Source organism: Micropterus dolomieu, linkage group LG13, assembly GCF_021292245.1.
Source record: "Micropterus dolomieu isolate WLL.071019.BEF.003 ecotype Adirondacks linkage group LG13, ASM2129224v1, whole genome shotgun sequence".
Lineage (NCBI taxonomy): Eukaryota > Metazoa > Chordata > Actinopteri > Centrarchiformes > Centrarchidae > Micropterus > Micropterus dolomieu.
The window spans coordinates 8,609,365-8,625,868 of NC_060162.1; the positions used below are offsets into that span (position 1 = coordinate 8,609,365).

The 16,504-nt window shown below is 40.0% G+C and overlaps 1 protein-coding gene across 1 annotated transcript in view; it reads left to right on the top strand.

The window, feature by feature from the left end:
• Nucleotides 1–2,769: 2,769 nt before the first annotated feature.
• The window catches only part of LOC123982194 (coiled-coil domain-containing protein 148-like), a 32,908-nt gene continuing 19,173 nt past the window's right edge, over nt 2,770–16,504 (top strand). Inside the window, exons 1-10 of the mRNA XM_046067613.1 lie at nt 2,770–3,353; nt 3,709–3,722; nt 4,783–4,878; nt 5,458–5,579; nt 9,009–9,112; nt 10,928–11,019; nt 11,131–11,282; nt 13,377–13,472; nt 13,629–13,807; nt 14,155–14,293. Of these exons, the coding sequence (XP_045923569.1) occupies nt 4,824–4,878; nt 5,458–5,579; nt 9,009–9,112; nt 10,928–11,019; nt 11,131–11,282; nt 13,377–13,472; nt 13,629–13,807; nt 14,155–14,293 (939 nt within the window). The 5' untranslated portion in view covers nt 2,770–3,353; nt 3,709–3,722; nt 4,783–4,823. The remainder of the gene's footprint in view (nt 3,354–3,708; nt 3,723–4,782; nt 4,879–5,457; nt 5,580–9,008; nt 9,113–10,927; nt 11,020–11,130; nt 11,283–13,376; nt 13,473–13,628; nt 13,808–14,154; nt 14,294–16,504) is intronic.

Genomic DNA, 16,504 nt, shown 5'->3' on the forward strand with positions numbered 1-16,504 from the left:
CAGCAGCCACACATGTCAAGGCTTATCAACACAAGCTATTGCAAGGCTGAATACACTCTATACATGCAGTATGGTTCTTTAATTGGTTTGAGTTTAACATAGGAGGGGAAAGCACGCCTATTATAGGAGTGGGCTGCAAACTCATGATTTACAGTTAAGCTTGGAATCCTCCTGCATACTAATACTGTGTTGAATATTCACAATATCTTTTAGATATCAAGAATGAATCATTTTTTTAAATTACTCGGTCTGCTCGATGGTTTACTCCATAGGTCTCTAAAGTTATAACAAAGATAGATATTACAAGTTCACAATGGAAATTCTCTACTACATGTGGTTTCTTCTCAAGGGAGGCAGGAGGGAAAGACCAACTCTCTTTAGGCCACACCATACAAATGTGGAATGGAAAATAGCTATGTGCGGTGGGATCTGATGAAGAAAAGATTTTCCACGCCAAAGGATGAATGCAAGCTTTTCTTTGGTTGATGAACTATGAATTATGAACTATTACTATTGTCCCACTTTGGAGAAGCACTACAGTAGCTGAGAGTCCTTCCCAAACAAACAAAAAAACCCAAACCCCTCACACTTTTGAACAAATCTGCAACGTAATGCACATGGAAATTATACAGTAAAATGTTGTTTAGTAAACATGGAGAGTCAATCATAAATAAGCTTCCAAGTGTGAACAGTATATCTGTATCTATACCTATAAATTCTGCATTTGTTATAAATATACCGATTAATAAAAGATTAATTTAGAGGTTGGCACCGGATAAAATAAAACATAAAACCTGACTGCCACTCAGTGAAGGCTCCACTTGACTGAATTACACACAAGGGATGCTGACCTTCTCTTGATTGGCTGAGGGAAGAGGCTGATACTTCAGCACTTTACTTAAATACACACACGCATGCACAGACACAAGGCAAATAATAATTTTGCTTCCAGGCATACAGTCTGTGAGGTGAAGACTGGAAATGCTTTTCCTTTCTTTGAAAATGAAAATACTTTTAGATCATCGTAGAAAAAAAAAAGCATATCTGACAAGTAACATAGGGGTGAGGGCTTAAGCCTTGATGTCTGGCCAGAATTAGGGGGTGAAAAAAATACAAGGAGGAGAGGCCTGCCAAAGGGCGCTAAACAATTGAACTGTTGTCAGTACCCATTAAAAAGAACTCACCCTGAAGACTGGGTCAAACAATCACAGCAACACACAAAATGTATTTTGCAAGCATGTTTGTGATTTTATCTACTGAGGCACAAGGTTGTTCCTTGTGCAAACAACTTTTTCCCCCTTTTTTCCACAAGAACTAGTGCCCAGATAATCAATACAGAAAGTTTCACAAACCTGTGTCAAGAGTGATACTGACAAATGGTTTGGCTGAATGTCTGACCTCCTAAAACCTCTCTCCTTGAGATCACACAATGTCACTACCTAGAGTCCAAGCAGAACTAACAGGGCTAAACAAAACTAAAACAGAGGGAGAGTTTGACTCTTCAAACCAACATCCTGCTGCTCTTTCAAGTCCACAGTAAACCACTCTCAATGGTTGTCAGCTGTGTGGCAGTGTGTGTCTCGTGTGGTAATGTGAATCACGAGGGGAGTAAGATTCCTCCTGCCCGCGCGCGTGCGTGTGTACATGTTGTTTGTGTGTGAGACAGAGTGAGTGTGAGAGAGAGTTCACATGTGAGCTCATTTGCCATATACACTTCCGCTGTTAGTGAGCACAAAATGAACTTGCACTGTGGTCACATCAGTGATGCAGGCAGATAACCTTTCCACACCTGCATGGCAACAGGAGAGAGCCGAAGCACTGCTCCCAGCATCTTGAGTGTGATAATAAGAGTGTGAGACCTGACCTTTGGTGAATATCCATCATAACAAAATGAATAACCGCTTCTTCAATCTCTTGTGTTTTCTCTGCTTAGGTTTAATCCAGACTTCAACATGGCACAGAGGGATTCAAGTGAAATGGCAATGTCCCTCTATTCCTATTGCAATGGCATTTCCCACACTGGGATTTTAGTCACAGTTCATACAGATAAGCACTGGGTTATTAGAAATACAAGTTGGAGACTGAGCAAGCTCTGCCAAGGGCTTTATGTTGTACGTGAGACACGTGTAGTGTTGTGCACTTCAAATCAGACCTACTTTTTAAACCAAAGTGGGGCAAGGTAATGGAAATTTGCCTTGCCAAGTCCTCAGTGAGTAGGACTTGAGACAACTACCTGGCTAATTAAACAGGCTAAAAGAATGCTGCACTTGAACGCATTTGCTTAGGTAATTTTGACTATCCTTTGACAACTTCCGGGGCAATAAAGGGGAGTCGCGTAAAAAAAAAAAAAACACACCTGCTTAAAAATGCAGATTAGGGTCATTAAATATGGCGTAGTTTGAATGCAGCGAGTGAACGTGAGGGTAAAGTTAAGCTCATCTTGTGGGGGCAGAGAGTCTGCATCTCCGCCCCTAGGCGACCTCGCATTCCAGAGATCTCCACACTGTAAAGCTCACCTGCCTCTTCCTTCACCACTTAGTAACACGCTTTCAAGGGCAATATCAGGGAAACGTTAGGGTTTTTTCTTTGGTAACCCGAAAACTCACACCGAAACAGTTTCTGTCGGTTAGGTAGCGAAGTTTTTTTTATCCCAATGGTGAACGACATCGAAGACAGAGCGTGAAGGTCCCTCAAAAGGTGTGCGTTGTTGCAGAGGACTCGGTCACAAGATCAAGATTAGCTTAGTATTAGACTCTCTCCCGCTGTGAAGACACCTAAAGTTTGTCTTGTGCTACACACATACAAAACACTTTCTTTACACTGCGAATTCCCGACTTTCTGAGTTCAAGTAACGTTAGCAGCCCCATTCCTTCTCCTGCCTTGCGCACACATTTTTTATTTTTCCCCACGTTTTCCTCCGCAATTATTCTGCAGTTAGTGAAAGGGCAAAAAAGGCATAAAAGCATTAAATACCTTAGGAGGGCTGTTGTTGCGCTGGCTGAGCTGCAGCTCGGATCTACATTGGAGCATCTAAGTTCATCGGTAAAGTCCCGTCGTTTAGTCCCATGCATGTGTAAGAGTGAAACGCGCCTCCATGAAGCTACAGTGGAGAAGAAGAAGACAGCCCCTCCGCTGCTCCCACCAGCAGTCCCAGGCAATGCGAGCGTGCATGACGTCAGTGGGAATGTGGGAAAGCAGTGCGCACTCCTGATTGGTTGCGACGGGTGCAGGGGGCGTTCCCGAGGAGGTTCGCGTCGTTGAATTAACCAATGACAGAAGAGATGATAGTTTCCTTGGTTACAAATTTTGTCAACGCTGTACAGAGAGAGAGAGAGAGAGAGAGATAGCGCAAGGTAAGCTAGGGTCCAGTGGGTAAATGTTCATTTTACTCTCATAGCAAAGACTAGATACTAGTCAGGTGTGTTATAATGTGTAATGTAGTTATATTACGAGGCTCTGCAAAACGTACCAATGTTCCTGCTTACTATGTTTGGCATATTTTCAATGGTGTGACTTCAGCATAGACCTAGCAAAGTGACAAGACAAACAACTGCTCCTCCGTGACACCTGTGCAGCTCTCTTACCTTTTTGTAGCTTATAAATTTGCGTGCCTCATTGTTATTGTTGAACTATATTAGGGCTGCAACTAACTATTTTACGATGATTTTCTTTCTGTCGTTTGACTTGCTTGATTTGTCTGCAAAACAGTCGAAGATCTAAAGGTAGGCTTTTCGGTTTACTATCATAAAGGACCAGAAAATATATTCTCACTTGAAAAGATGAAACCAAGGAACTTTGGGCACATTTGCCTAAAAAGTATAACACCTCTTATAACACATTTAACCCCTAACTTCTAACAGGCACATCCTGTGCTCTTCTTCTTCTGTCTTCATACAATTCTCTTGTATTGATTTCACTATTCGTTAACTCTTACGTCTTTCCCCAGTTATTTACCTGATTGTTGCTAATAGCGCTTACTAATACCTGTTGTCACTTGTAGATCTCTTACTGTATTACTTTTTTGATGCTTGGATGTTATTCCTCAAATGTAAGTCGCTTTGGATAAAAGTGTCCGCCAAATGAGTAAATGATGTAATGTCAAAAAGATTAGATGGATTATCGAAATTGTTGCAGATAAACTTTTTGTCAATTAATTGGCCAGTAGTTTCAGCTGGAAACTCTGGATCCAAATGTTTCTCAAGTGTGGACAATCATCCTGAGAAAATCTACAACTAATGTTAGGCTGCTATTATGTCCCTAATCCTTACCTTAGCTTGCCATTTGGTGTTTGTAAATTAATAATCTTACTCTGCATTTCAAAAAAGAAGCCTTTATATCTGCCAGAGACATGTGAAAAAATAGCAATTATCTTCAATGGATCCATTACATTGTCAGTTTTCATTTCACTTATAAATTAAATCTGTTCCTGCATACTTCACATCAACCCTTAACTGACACAGTGCCCGTGTGGCCAGAATTTTTCAAAGCTTAATCCAAAACAAAGACATAGAGATGTTCCAGCGGCATATCAGATCATACTGGGTGCACCATCTGTCCCCTCCAAACCACTAAAACTTGTGAGAGTCTGATTTTCTAGCAATGTCATGCAGACCTTGATGGCAAAGTTTATTTTTTATATTTTAAGGGCTTTATTTGTATTTGCTCGTAGTCTCCTGTTAATCATTTGGATGACCCCACTGTACCTGTGCAGGTGAAATATTGTCTTTAATCAAGCTTTGTACAACCTCTGTGTTTTTCACATGCAGTGATTTATGTCTTCAGTTTGCAGGCACTGTAGTACATGCACATAGAGCTCTACAGCGATGAGTGGAATGGATCTGCATTCGTTCATTACAAACTACAGAGCAGAAGATGTGGGTAAGTCAGGTCTGAGACTTTGCTGACTTGTGACATAGTGGCCCATTGATCTGTTGAACAGATTTGACCTGAAGTCCCCATGTTGAATTCTCCAGGTACTGCCAAGACTTTGATGCTTTTGTCTGAGGCAGCATTGCTCGTGTTTATACACCTGTTTCTTTGAGCAGCTGAACTACTCAAAAAAAAAAAAAGGGTCTGACACACTTAGTTTGCTATCCCCCTCCACCTACCCCCAGTCATTTTAAGAAGAAGAAGGAGCTTTATTGCCAAGTAGTGTTTTACACATGTTAGAATTTATAGAATTTACTGTGGTGATAAGGTGCTACACATAGAGTCAATATCAATAAATGTAGAAATATATAAATATGGAATGGAAGAACAACGTTGCAGATATATACATGTGCATTATTCTTACATTACCCCTATAATCCATTAGCGCTCAGCTGGTGCTGTTCCCTTGTCTTTACCTCTATTCTTTCTTTGCTGAAGTCAGCATAAAGACTTTACTTCAGACATTAAAAGTGATGAGATTTTCCAATGATCCTAATTCAGCCATATCATTTGCCTCCATCCATGCAGAAAAACTGTCACTGCGGATGAAAAATGGTCTTGGCAGCTCAAAGTACAAACCGGCTGAATATAAAAGACTACAAGCCATTGTTGATGTGAAACGCCAGGAGACTGATCTAATTGGACAAAAGGTACATTTTGGTCATTATCAATATCATGCTTCTGCTTAAAACAGCAATTTTATTATGACCTGTTACATTTAATAACATGGTGATTCAGCAGCAAATGAAGAATAATGTGCAGCCACACTATGATATAAAATGTTTTTCCAGAGAGCAAACAGGCCTCATTACCCACCACAGGAAGAGCTTGAACTGACAAAAGCCTGATTTTAATGTGAGGTGATAAAACCGCATGTCTCCAGTAGTTGTAAATAGCATAATTTCTTTCTGTTTGTCTACCTTTCTTACATCTCTCTTACAAACCACACACTGTAAAGGGATTTCATTCCATATAAAACAGACATTGCATAACCTTTATAGTTTGTCCAACAACATGAAACAGAGAACACTGCCATACACAATAGCATCGGCTGTTTCATGAATATTCATTTGGCTGCCCGGGGTTTTCCTATAAAACTGTTTGAAGTTCATACTCGTCTTACTCTGAGCAAAAAGTTAATGCTAGGGGCAATGGTGATAAGGCTGTTAGACCTGTGGTGTTTAAATTGGTAAACTGTGGCAGACGCCTTTTAGTACCATTATAGTTGCCTGTGGCTCCTTCCAACCCTGCTCTCTGCATAACCTAGATAAGACAGGCTATGTTCACTTTTGGTCGCCCTGCTGAAAGGGAGGCTTTCTGAGCATCTCCCATTGGTGATGTGATCGAGGGTAAATAAATGACCATGAGTTGCCTCAAGCGTGGGATCATTTTTTGCTCTGCAGGAAGGGGCTGGCAGCATTAGTAGATACTAAAACCTTAAAATTTCTCTGCAGCATTGTACAAAAATTTAAAAAAGAAATCAAATAAAAAATTGGACTGAGATGGTTACATTTATACAGTTTTTCAAGAATGAACATTTAAATATGTGAAAAAACAGCGTAGAGAGTACTGATACCAACTAATAACTTATACTACCTTGGCCCAAATAGAAAGCATGCAAGTTCATAATTGGAGCACTACTGTCCTGTGGGGATTCTGGGAGTCTTCCCTGTTTAATTGCTATGTTGTTAATCCTTATTCATGCACATATGCACAGAGATTATCTCTAATTCAGGATCTAGGTTTTTGAAAAATGTAGAATAGCAAAAGACAAGCAAGTAAAATTCCATCACAGAGCACAAAATTAAAGAAAACAATTACAAACAGCATTTAAAAGAACAGTTCAATTTGGAAATCTTTAAATTGAACAAGAAATTCAAAATCAAATTGTTTCTGCATTACATTTGTAAGGGACATACTATTTAAAGGCATTTCACGTCCATTGTCCACCAGCTTTGTCTAATTAACTGTGTGGGTATGTAGGTGACTAAGTTTGATTGACATCTTTCTGACTCTCCTGTTAATTTTGTTGCACCTCTTCGGGAGGAGAACTTTCACCATTTTACATATGTTGACCTAATGTAATTCCAGTATAGCTTCACTCAGTGTCAACTTGACTATAGGTCTCATCAGCCAGAAAAACCTCTACTCCTACGTGGGTGTACAGGCACTTTAAAAGCGCAGTCCACCAATACAATAGAGAAAGAGCCATGCATTTGCACAACATCTCCTTAGTCAAGTACAGACGTGATTTTATATATGGACTTTTCCAGATGTTGTTCATTTCCACATTTTCAGTTTGGGAGACCTGAAGTGTTATGCAGGGATCCTAAAAATACCACACATTTTAATTTATCAGTGTCAAGGTTGTGATTGCCTGGTGAGAGATATCTGAAAAACATCAATATCAGACTGTAAATCTTCGTGGGTTGAAAGATGACATATAAAATGAGATTTTTAAAAAATGAGTCATATTTATAAAAAGGTACATCACGTGGAATGGCAAAGATATGAATGCAAGAAATAGATTTTCTCCAAATCCATTTGATACACAATGAAAAAGTGAGTGGCACTCACTAAAATGGCATTGTCTTTTCTTGGGAAAATGTGAATGGAAATCTGAATGGACACCCTGACTGTGGTTTATTAGTTAACACAAGATCGATATTGATCATTTAGTTTTATTTGGCACAGTAAGATTAGAAATCAATTGATGGACACTGAACGAAATTATAAATGCAACACTTTTGTTTTCGCCCCCATTCATCATGAGCTTAACATTTTTCAGTGGCCTTTTATTGTGGCCAGCCTAAGGCACACCTGTGCAATACCCATGCTGTTTGATCAGCATCTTGATATGCCACACCTGTGAGGTGGATGGATTATCTTGGCGAAGGAGAAGTGCTCACTAACATAGATTTTGACAGATTTGTGAACAATATTTGAGAGAAATAGACCTTTTGTTGTAGATGTCTGAGTTCAGCTTATGATGAATGGGGGCAAAAACAAAAGTGTTGCATTTATAATTTTGTTCAATATAAGTTTAGCTCCAGGCACAGTTTTTGTAGTTCAGCTGAGTTATTAGACAGCCAGCGCAAATTAAGATCACCTACTATACGTTGCCTGGAAGACGCATGGGATGACATCAATTTGCTCATTTTCTTTCAGAGCAGCACTAGTTTCAGACTGAACGCTGTTGATTTCAATAACTATAAAATGGATGTTACCCCGAGGGCAAGTGTCCAGCGCAATATATTCAAAATTCTTTTACAACAATTGCAACTTGACATGTATATAGACTTTCATGACATAAATCAACATCCTAACTCCGTTTAGATTTCCTGCTACTATGGTAGTATGATAGTATGCATGTATTAGTTATGTGAGATTTTCTTTTGTACAATTATCTGAGCCAGTGGCCTGTGCATAAAAACACTGATAGAAGACAATGAATCGCTGCACTGAGAGCGCTCTGAAGGAGGGCCTTGTTCTGTCTTGATGAAAAAGGAAAACAAAGGAGAGCAGATTAAGACTTCTACTTCCCCCTGTGCTCTCCTAATAACAGGCCTCATGCGTGTCATGCATGTTTCTACTTGATTATTTTAATTTGCCGCTGTTTATTTTGCTTTCACGCTTCAACAGTGATACTGTTTCAGTTGAATTACCTAGGTTTATGAGCCACTCATAGACACAATACTGCTAATAAATCCTGAAGGAAATGTATGTATACAAATATACCTGATGTGCAGAGAGGAAGGGAACAACGTATTCTTAACTATAGGATACAAAAATGATCTATTTCCTGTTTTACCACCTTTACAACATCATGATTTATTCACTTTGTAGATGTTGTGCTTTTCCGATGTTATGAAATGGTCCAGATAATTGATGCATTAAAGCACTCCAGATTCAGGTTTTCCAAATGAAGTTAATTATTTGTAGGAGGAAATAAATGTCACGGCTAAAGTGTATTTAAAGTGTATTTAAAAGCAAACACTCAAACGCTATTTGTTTTTTGGTATTATTTCACTTCCACGGAAACTGTTTATTCCTGCTGTGCATTAAACCTTGTCTTATAGGTTCAGAAGACTCGCTGTGCAGCCAAGGCAACCAAGGAGAGCTCCATATTACGGCAGCACAGACAGGTGTGGAACAGAGAGTGCTCCAGGCTGCAAAAGGCTGAGTAAGAGCCCCCTATTACTCCCTGTCATTATCTGCTGCAGTTTTCTGAATTTGCTATTACACCGCGCAACCGTTCCACTCAAGCCCCATTGAGCCCAGACAGGAACCTGCACGGAAAAATAGGGTGTAAAGATGGGGGGAGAAAAGTAAGCCCATAGAGAATAATGTATCAGGGAGAAAACAAAAAAAGGAAAGATTTAAGCACATTTTCTTGCATTGATTGCCTACATTGAATTAAAGGGTGAGAAACAAAGAGAAGTTGGGGGGGGGGGCAGGTAGAACTGTGAGGGGTACACTGAATAGAGGAGCACTCCCTCTGCATGCTGAGGCAGAAGCGTGGGACTGGGGCCCCAGCGGTGTCATGCCTTGTGAAGTGAGAAGGGCAGCGTTAGCTCAGGGGTGCAGCTTGTTTGGCTGCGTAATGACTGTGTCTGAGCCACCCAAGGTTAATGATGTACACAAGCGTGAGCCTCAGTAATGAGCCTAGTCATAAAGATGTGCCACTGCTTGCGACTCTCTACACATATATCTAGTTTAACTACCATTCAAAAGCCGCCTTGTCAAATGGGAACACAGGCAAGTAGTATATCTCTATGGTTACACTTCCTTTATTCACAATCATGTGAACTCCTGGGCCAGTTAGTAAGAAGTAAACAATTACCATAGCACCCTCCATAGGCCTGTCAGTGTGATGTATCATGTCCCTAATTTCTTAACAAGGTTTTGGTGAAATTCCACTGAAACAACGTGTGATAGATGGAAACGAATCATATTTTCATTCATTATCATTTTTTTCCAGTTTTATTGCCAAAACATGCGTTACTTCTTACATAAATGCAGTCATTGGAAGATGAAGACGGGGTTTTTGGATTAAAGAGCAGCAGACCACGATCCGCCCGGACCAAACAGCCGGACCCGGCGCCGCGACAGGTGTAGTTTGCGATCTGACAAGAGAAAAGAGAGCCAGGAGAGGAGCCATGCTGGCCCAGCTAGGACTTAATTCTGCTCCTAAAGATCTGGTCTGGACAAAATAGGACTCATATTGACCAGACAACGGAATTCAGATCATTACAGAGACCTGCCCCTTCAACATCCCGGATCAAGCACTCGGCAGGTGGCCCATTGTGGTCTAGCGCAAGACTCCGGCAAGATGAGAGGAGGTGGACTCTGTGTTTTACATCGATCATGCTTGGTGCTCAAACACAGTCAAGATGGACTCTGTTTCCCAAGTGTCAGACTATTTATTGTGAAGATGAAACTTTTATATTATCATCTGATTGCTGCTGTTTACATTCACCCCAGATGCAAATTTAAAAAATGCACTGTGGAATGTTCGGGGTCTATACGTGTATGCATATAAATAACTGTATATATTGTTATATTTTATATGTTACCATATTTTAATATAGGCCTACACTTAATTATATGTTGTGTGTGTACCATGAAGGAACTACAAATTTCCTTTTGTTATGCAGCTTTGTGCTGTATAATGTCTAATAAACAACCTTGTACCTTGCACCTTTCACTTAACTAAGTACAATTTTGAATGTACTTTTGTACAGTACTGGTTGTATGTATTTAATAAGGAGAGTGCTAGGTCAACTCATAGCTACATTATTGTCTTGGAAAATTGGTCCATTGATTGTAACTGTTGTAATATTTGATGGTGGGCAGCAAGCAAACAGTAGGCCAGTTTACTCAGGGGAAAAAGCTAAACAAATTCCTGTAGGATAACAAGACCAGAACATTCTTGCCATTATCTGGCTGTCTTTAGGTTATCTCATGTTGTATTATGTTAATGTCTCTCATGAAACAGGGAGAAGGCTGAGAATGACATCCATGATTTTCTACAGCAGATCAAGCCAAATGGTAGAACAGACACTGCCACCTTCTCACTTCAGGATTATGGTACAGCACAAACTGTTTTTAAATAGTATTTGTAACTGTATCGCGATGATTCTCTGCTGTGTATAAGTACTGTACCAACATGTGTCCCTTTATGTCTGTGTTGGCGTTTAGGGCGGCTCCTAGATAGGGAGAGGGAGGCATTCCGGATAGCTACCGTGGAGCCTGTTCTTCAGCTCAAGGATGATCTGTGCTTCAGACTGGGTGAAGTACAACATCAACAGCTCACTGCCCACCGATCAGTCTGGGAACAAGTAATACAACAGGTATCTGTGTGATATGAAATAAAGAACAATGTCTGAATGTCCAGTGTGGTGATCAAAGTAACTTTGATGAAGACAAACCTTAACAGAGCTGAATGTGTAGAAAGCTAGCAGAATGGCAAGTTTTCTAAATATATCTCAGAAAATACAGTATTATTACATTTTTACAGTTTTGTATTGTACCTGGTTCAAAAAATAAAATGGTTCAACTTTTGAGAGTACTTGCGTCTTGCAGCTCACCATTTGAGAATATTTTATCTTGTCAGTACACTCAAAGCCCTCAACAATGAATAGTAGCTGTGCTCACTCACTGCAGGTACCAAACCAAAACAGTCTGTCCTGCACATACAACAGAAGTTTAAACTCTCCTGCTTGTTCACACAATGATCTCAGCTTGCACACAGTGTTGTATTCACCGTCCAGGAATCTCTTGTTTGTTAGATATCCACAGTCCCTAAGTCACCAATTCTGCCTTTGACTTTGAGAGGCTTTTTGCAAGCTCTAGAGATGAATGGCGAGATTAAGGAGTAAGCAGGGGTCTTTAAAGACAGACCATACTTGGAATGAATGTCTGCCAGTCATGTTGTCTCCTCTGTGTGGCTCACTCATGCTTGTTTCTTTCCCATGACCCCCTCTACTCTTGCTGGCCCACAGTCCCTAGCCACCTGATTGCATGGGCATAATATCTCCCTACCCCCTACTCCCCTCTCTCCCGCCCCCACACACAGACCCAGCCACGATGCATCTACATTTCATCTTTTTTTCTCCTCATGTCTTTTGTCCATTTTTTAAATTTATTTCTTATTTCACATCACTCTCTGACTCACAACAAATTCTCTCAGAGATCATTTTCTCTTGCTGTGTAATTACACTTCCATCGCTGAGTGTTTTAAATGAAAACTTAACAGTCTAAGGAAAAAGGGCACTCTGTTAAGCGCTACCTCACAAAAGGGAATCAGAAGGTACAATAATATAATATTACCCAATGCCACGTTGATTGTGAATTGTTTTGACACCACACATTATCATGTTGTTTCCAAACGTTAAAGCTGAAACTGAGAGAATTACTCTGTTTCTATCATTAATAATGGTCAAACTGTATTTCTCCTAAATCATTCATTTTGAGCTGTGTGTGACATTACTTTGGGTTTTCCCTTAGCTGTGTTTGCTGAAGTTAAAGTATAAAAAAGATTATCAACTTGTATAGATGGAGCACATCTATGAACTTATAGTTTTTCCCTTTTTCTTTCCTTTCATTGCCAGATTCTTTCAATGTTCACTTATTCATAACTGCCACTGGTCCCAATAACACATTACAGCTGAATCACATGGCTGATTTGGAGAAATTCAAGATCTAGTATAATCTGCCTAATCATTTTACTATAGAAAATGTGCAGTTTATATAACGTCTGATGAAATACGCAAGGAGACACAACATTGCCCTTTGTTGTTACTGTGAAGTGCTAAAGTGTGGTGCAAACTGAGTGGGCAAAACCACAATTGACAAACGTCCAGCCACAGCTGTAGTCTGCAGTCAAGTCTGTAGTCATACCTGGACAAAAAGGGTGCTGGTGGGCATGTGATCAATCTTTGAAAGTCAACAACAAGATTCTAGAAAAGACACTAAAGTGAACGGAGATAGATGTCTTCAATGAGAGTGCTGGACCAACAAACGTGTTTGCTTAAAGGATAACGGACTCAATAAATTTCACCTAAGAATTGAAAGAGCTCATGTCTTTCATTGCACTAGCTTTTTGAATAGTTCCCCACCAATTGCTTGTTTTAACATAATCAGAAGGACGTGTTAACATTGAAATATATCGTTAATGTGACTGCTCCTTTACTATTTGTATAAATAAATATAGCTACTTCCATGTTTAATTCAAATTGATGTATCCCTTTTCGCTGGCAGAGAAAATTGCCTAATTATTTGATAGATATTGTCTCCATTTCTAGCGGTTTTCTCTTCCTTCTGATATCTAGCATTATGAGAAATAAACAGTTACTTGCTAACACTGAATCACTTAGTGACAGTTTTATAGTTTTCTAAGCCTGTATTTTAGACAGATGTTTATGGTTTCATCCTTGAATTACCAGGTGACCTTTGTGAAAGACCAGCAGGATGACATAAAAGCAAAACTTCATGCAGAGTTCCTGGCCCTGGAGGAGGAGATCTCTGGCCTTGGCATGGAGGTAAGTCTCTCACTGCCGGTTCCAGATGCCCTCCTTCTGTTTCAGCAAATCACCAATTTCCATTCTGTATTAAGCTACACGCTACAGTGTGTCACCAACCCACATGTCTAAACATTACATTATATATCTCAGGGATGGTTATATTGTCCTTCGCAGAAATATCTTACCAGTGCTTCAGACAGTCCCGTAAGCATAGAAAACATTGCAGAAGAGGTTGATTCAGACTGCCCTTACCCAGAACTCAAGGACTCCCTGATCCAGGCCTTCTACTCCCTGTCAGAAATATACCACAGCAGGCTGCAGCATCTCCAAGAGCAACTGCAAAGAACTAACAGGTAGGTGTAAAGTTCAGCTTAACTTCTTTTCATAATTCTAAGTTCATACACATTGATTGATTGAGATAATTGTAGTGATTTTGCAGCTAACATGAAATAAGTCACTTCACTCCCCCGAAGCAAGCTGTTTCTCAGTCTTTCTCACCAGGAGTCTGATTATATCAATGTCTCAAAGCCACTTGCTTTTTATTTCCATGTGGTCGCTATACAGAACATCTACGAATAGTATGCAGTGTATCAATGTATAACCTTTAGAGATGAAGTGAAATGAAATGAAAGAAGGAAAACATGGTGTCATAGTATCATCATGTTTCATCATGTATTTTCTGGGTTGGAATCTGTCTCAGGTTCTGTGGCTGGTGTGCAGACGACCACCAACGCTTCCAGTTCACTTTGTCTCTGTACACTCCTGATATACCCAACCACAGGGCGCTCTGCATGGACATGCTGCAAAGACTGTTCCCTGAGAAAACTAGACAAGAGCTGGTCAGTACTATGACAAAACAAAATGGATTTAGTTGTTTAACAAGTACATCAACTACATTTAGCAACCTGAAAAGATGCAATGAATGTACAATAAAGACACAGACCTGCGCGCACTGGTCGGGGTTAGCCTGAAACATTGTACAATGCTGTTTACAATGTACACACACACACCAGTCACCTGAACACAAACACATAAATGTAAAAATACTGATATACATTTAAAAACACATAACACAATTTTGATTGTCAAATGATTGTGATGTTTCAAGCAAAAGAGCCAATAAATTGAATGCTTTAGTTTTTCGTTTAATATGGTAGAAAATAGAATATCTTTGGGTTTTTAGCTGATGGTCAAACACAGCAAGAGGTTTCAAGACATCACCTTGGACTGTGGGAACCTTTCACTATTTTCTGACATGTTATAGACTAAACAACTGATCGATAAAGTATTGGGTCTAGTATCCTGTGGGATAGATCTTTTAATTGCTGTCCATCATTGTACTGCGCTCAAAACACCCACATACTTGTCCAACTTCTATGGACGGACACACACATGCATATACTGTATACTGATGCACTACCCATCAAAAAATGTAACCACCTTCCCGTCTGGAGCATCCCTGCAGTGTGAGTCCCAGGCTCCCTGATCAATGTAGCTCAGTAGCCTGAACCGAGCAGACAGACACACCAATAAGCCTGGACAATGATCTGCTCAGCACGTTGCAGGATGTGCCATGTCACCCACAGTGGACAACTCGCTCACGCCACTGCCTAGCATCGCCATGACAACCGCCAGCACGGCTCTCCTCCTGCACCCGCACCCAGAGACCTGTCCTCATATCAGTTCCAGCTGGGTGCTGCATTTAGAGCTGTGATCGTTCAGCCTTCGAGGGGTGGTGTGGGGGTTGGAGGGTTGTGAGAAGGAGAGATGTTTTTTTTTAACATGTCCACACTTTTCACTTCCTCATAAACAGACCCAGAGCTGATGTAGTGCTGACTTCACCAAATTTGGCTATTAGTCATAATTAAGCTGGCATGCCAAGTGGATAATCAGTGTGAACTACAGATTGGTTTGCTGAAACCTCACTTATTAATTGCATAAATGCTATTCTGATATCAGTGTTTGGAAAGAAAACATTTTTTGGCATTTTCTAAAATCTAAATTAAGTGAACAAGTTTGACATTGATTTGTATCCAGTAAGCTCAAGGGATGGTCTACTAGTTGAAGTGAGCTCTGCAACTGAACTGATTTTTTTGGCTCCATTAGACATATAGTGAAAAAAGAATCCTGTCTTTTGGCAGTAGTCTGCTTTGGGCAAATAATTCCCCTGTATTTGCTGTGCAAAGGGTAATATCCATTGCCCCTGCAGACATATGGGTCGATTGGATATTCTATAGTTAGCACTTTCATTACAGAATTGTTTCTAAGGAGTCTAAGGAGTCTTGTGTTGGTTTCTCACTTTAGAGCGTTGGAGGCTGTTCCTGGTTGAGCCTTAATATTTTGCCCACCTTCCTGCCATTTAGTTCCATCTCCATACAATCATTTCAGGATGATTGCATCATTTTCTGTTGCTTTTGTCCGTTCTTTAAATTCTAATACAAGATACACTCGCTCTGCTTTATGGGTAGATAGCAGATGTGACATATTACCACAGTTAAAGGGTTTGTGCAGTGTAACAATTTAAGAGCTGTGGTGATAAATCAGCTCCTATGCTCTCTTTTGCTTGCAGTATCCGTTGTTTTGAAGATGTTTTAGGTGTTAAGATTGAGAAGAGAGAGAGAGAGAGAGAACATTTTTACTTTATGCTTTGTAAAAATATTGCTTTTGTGAGATTGTCATTTTATATTCTCTCTTTGATCTTAGAGAGAAATATCCAAAGGAAAGTAGAGAAGAAGCAAAGGGTATGGAGAGTTACATTGCATTATTATATTTACTTGCTTTTCTCTCTTAATCCCAAGACATTTGAACAAAATAATTCCTTGCAGCAGTTTGTTTGGCCATGACTTGCAATTGCCAACCAAGTATACCGTATATCGCTGTCTCAGTAAGGTTCACTTTATAAGAAGTATGTGGACTTGCTTTCTGTGTTCCTGTAGCTGATCTAAAGTAGAACTAGTCTCTCATTTTCACTATCAATTTGTGGTGCTCCAACTAGTTTATAGTGGACATCTCCCTCTGCTGGATGGGGCTGTTTATTGTCTGTTTTGACT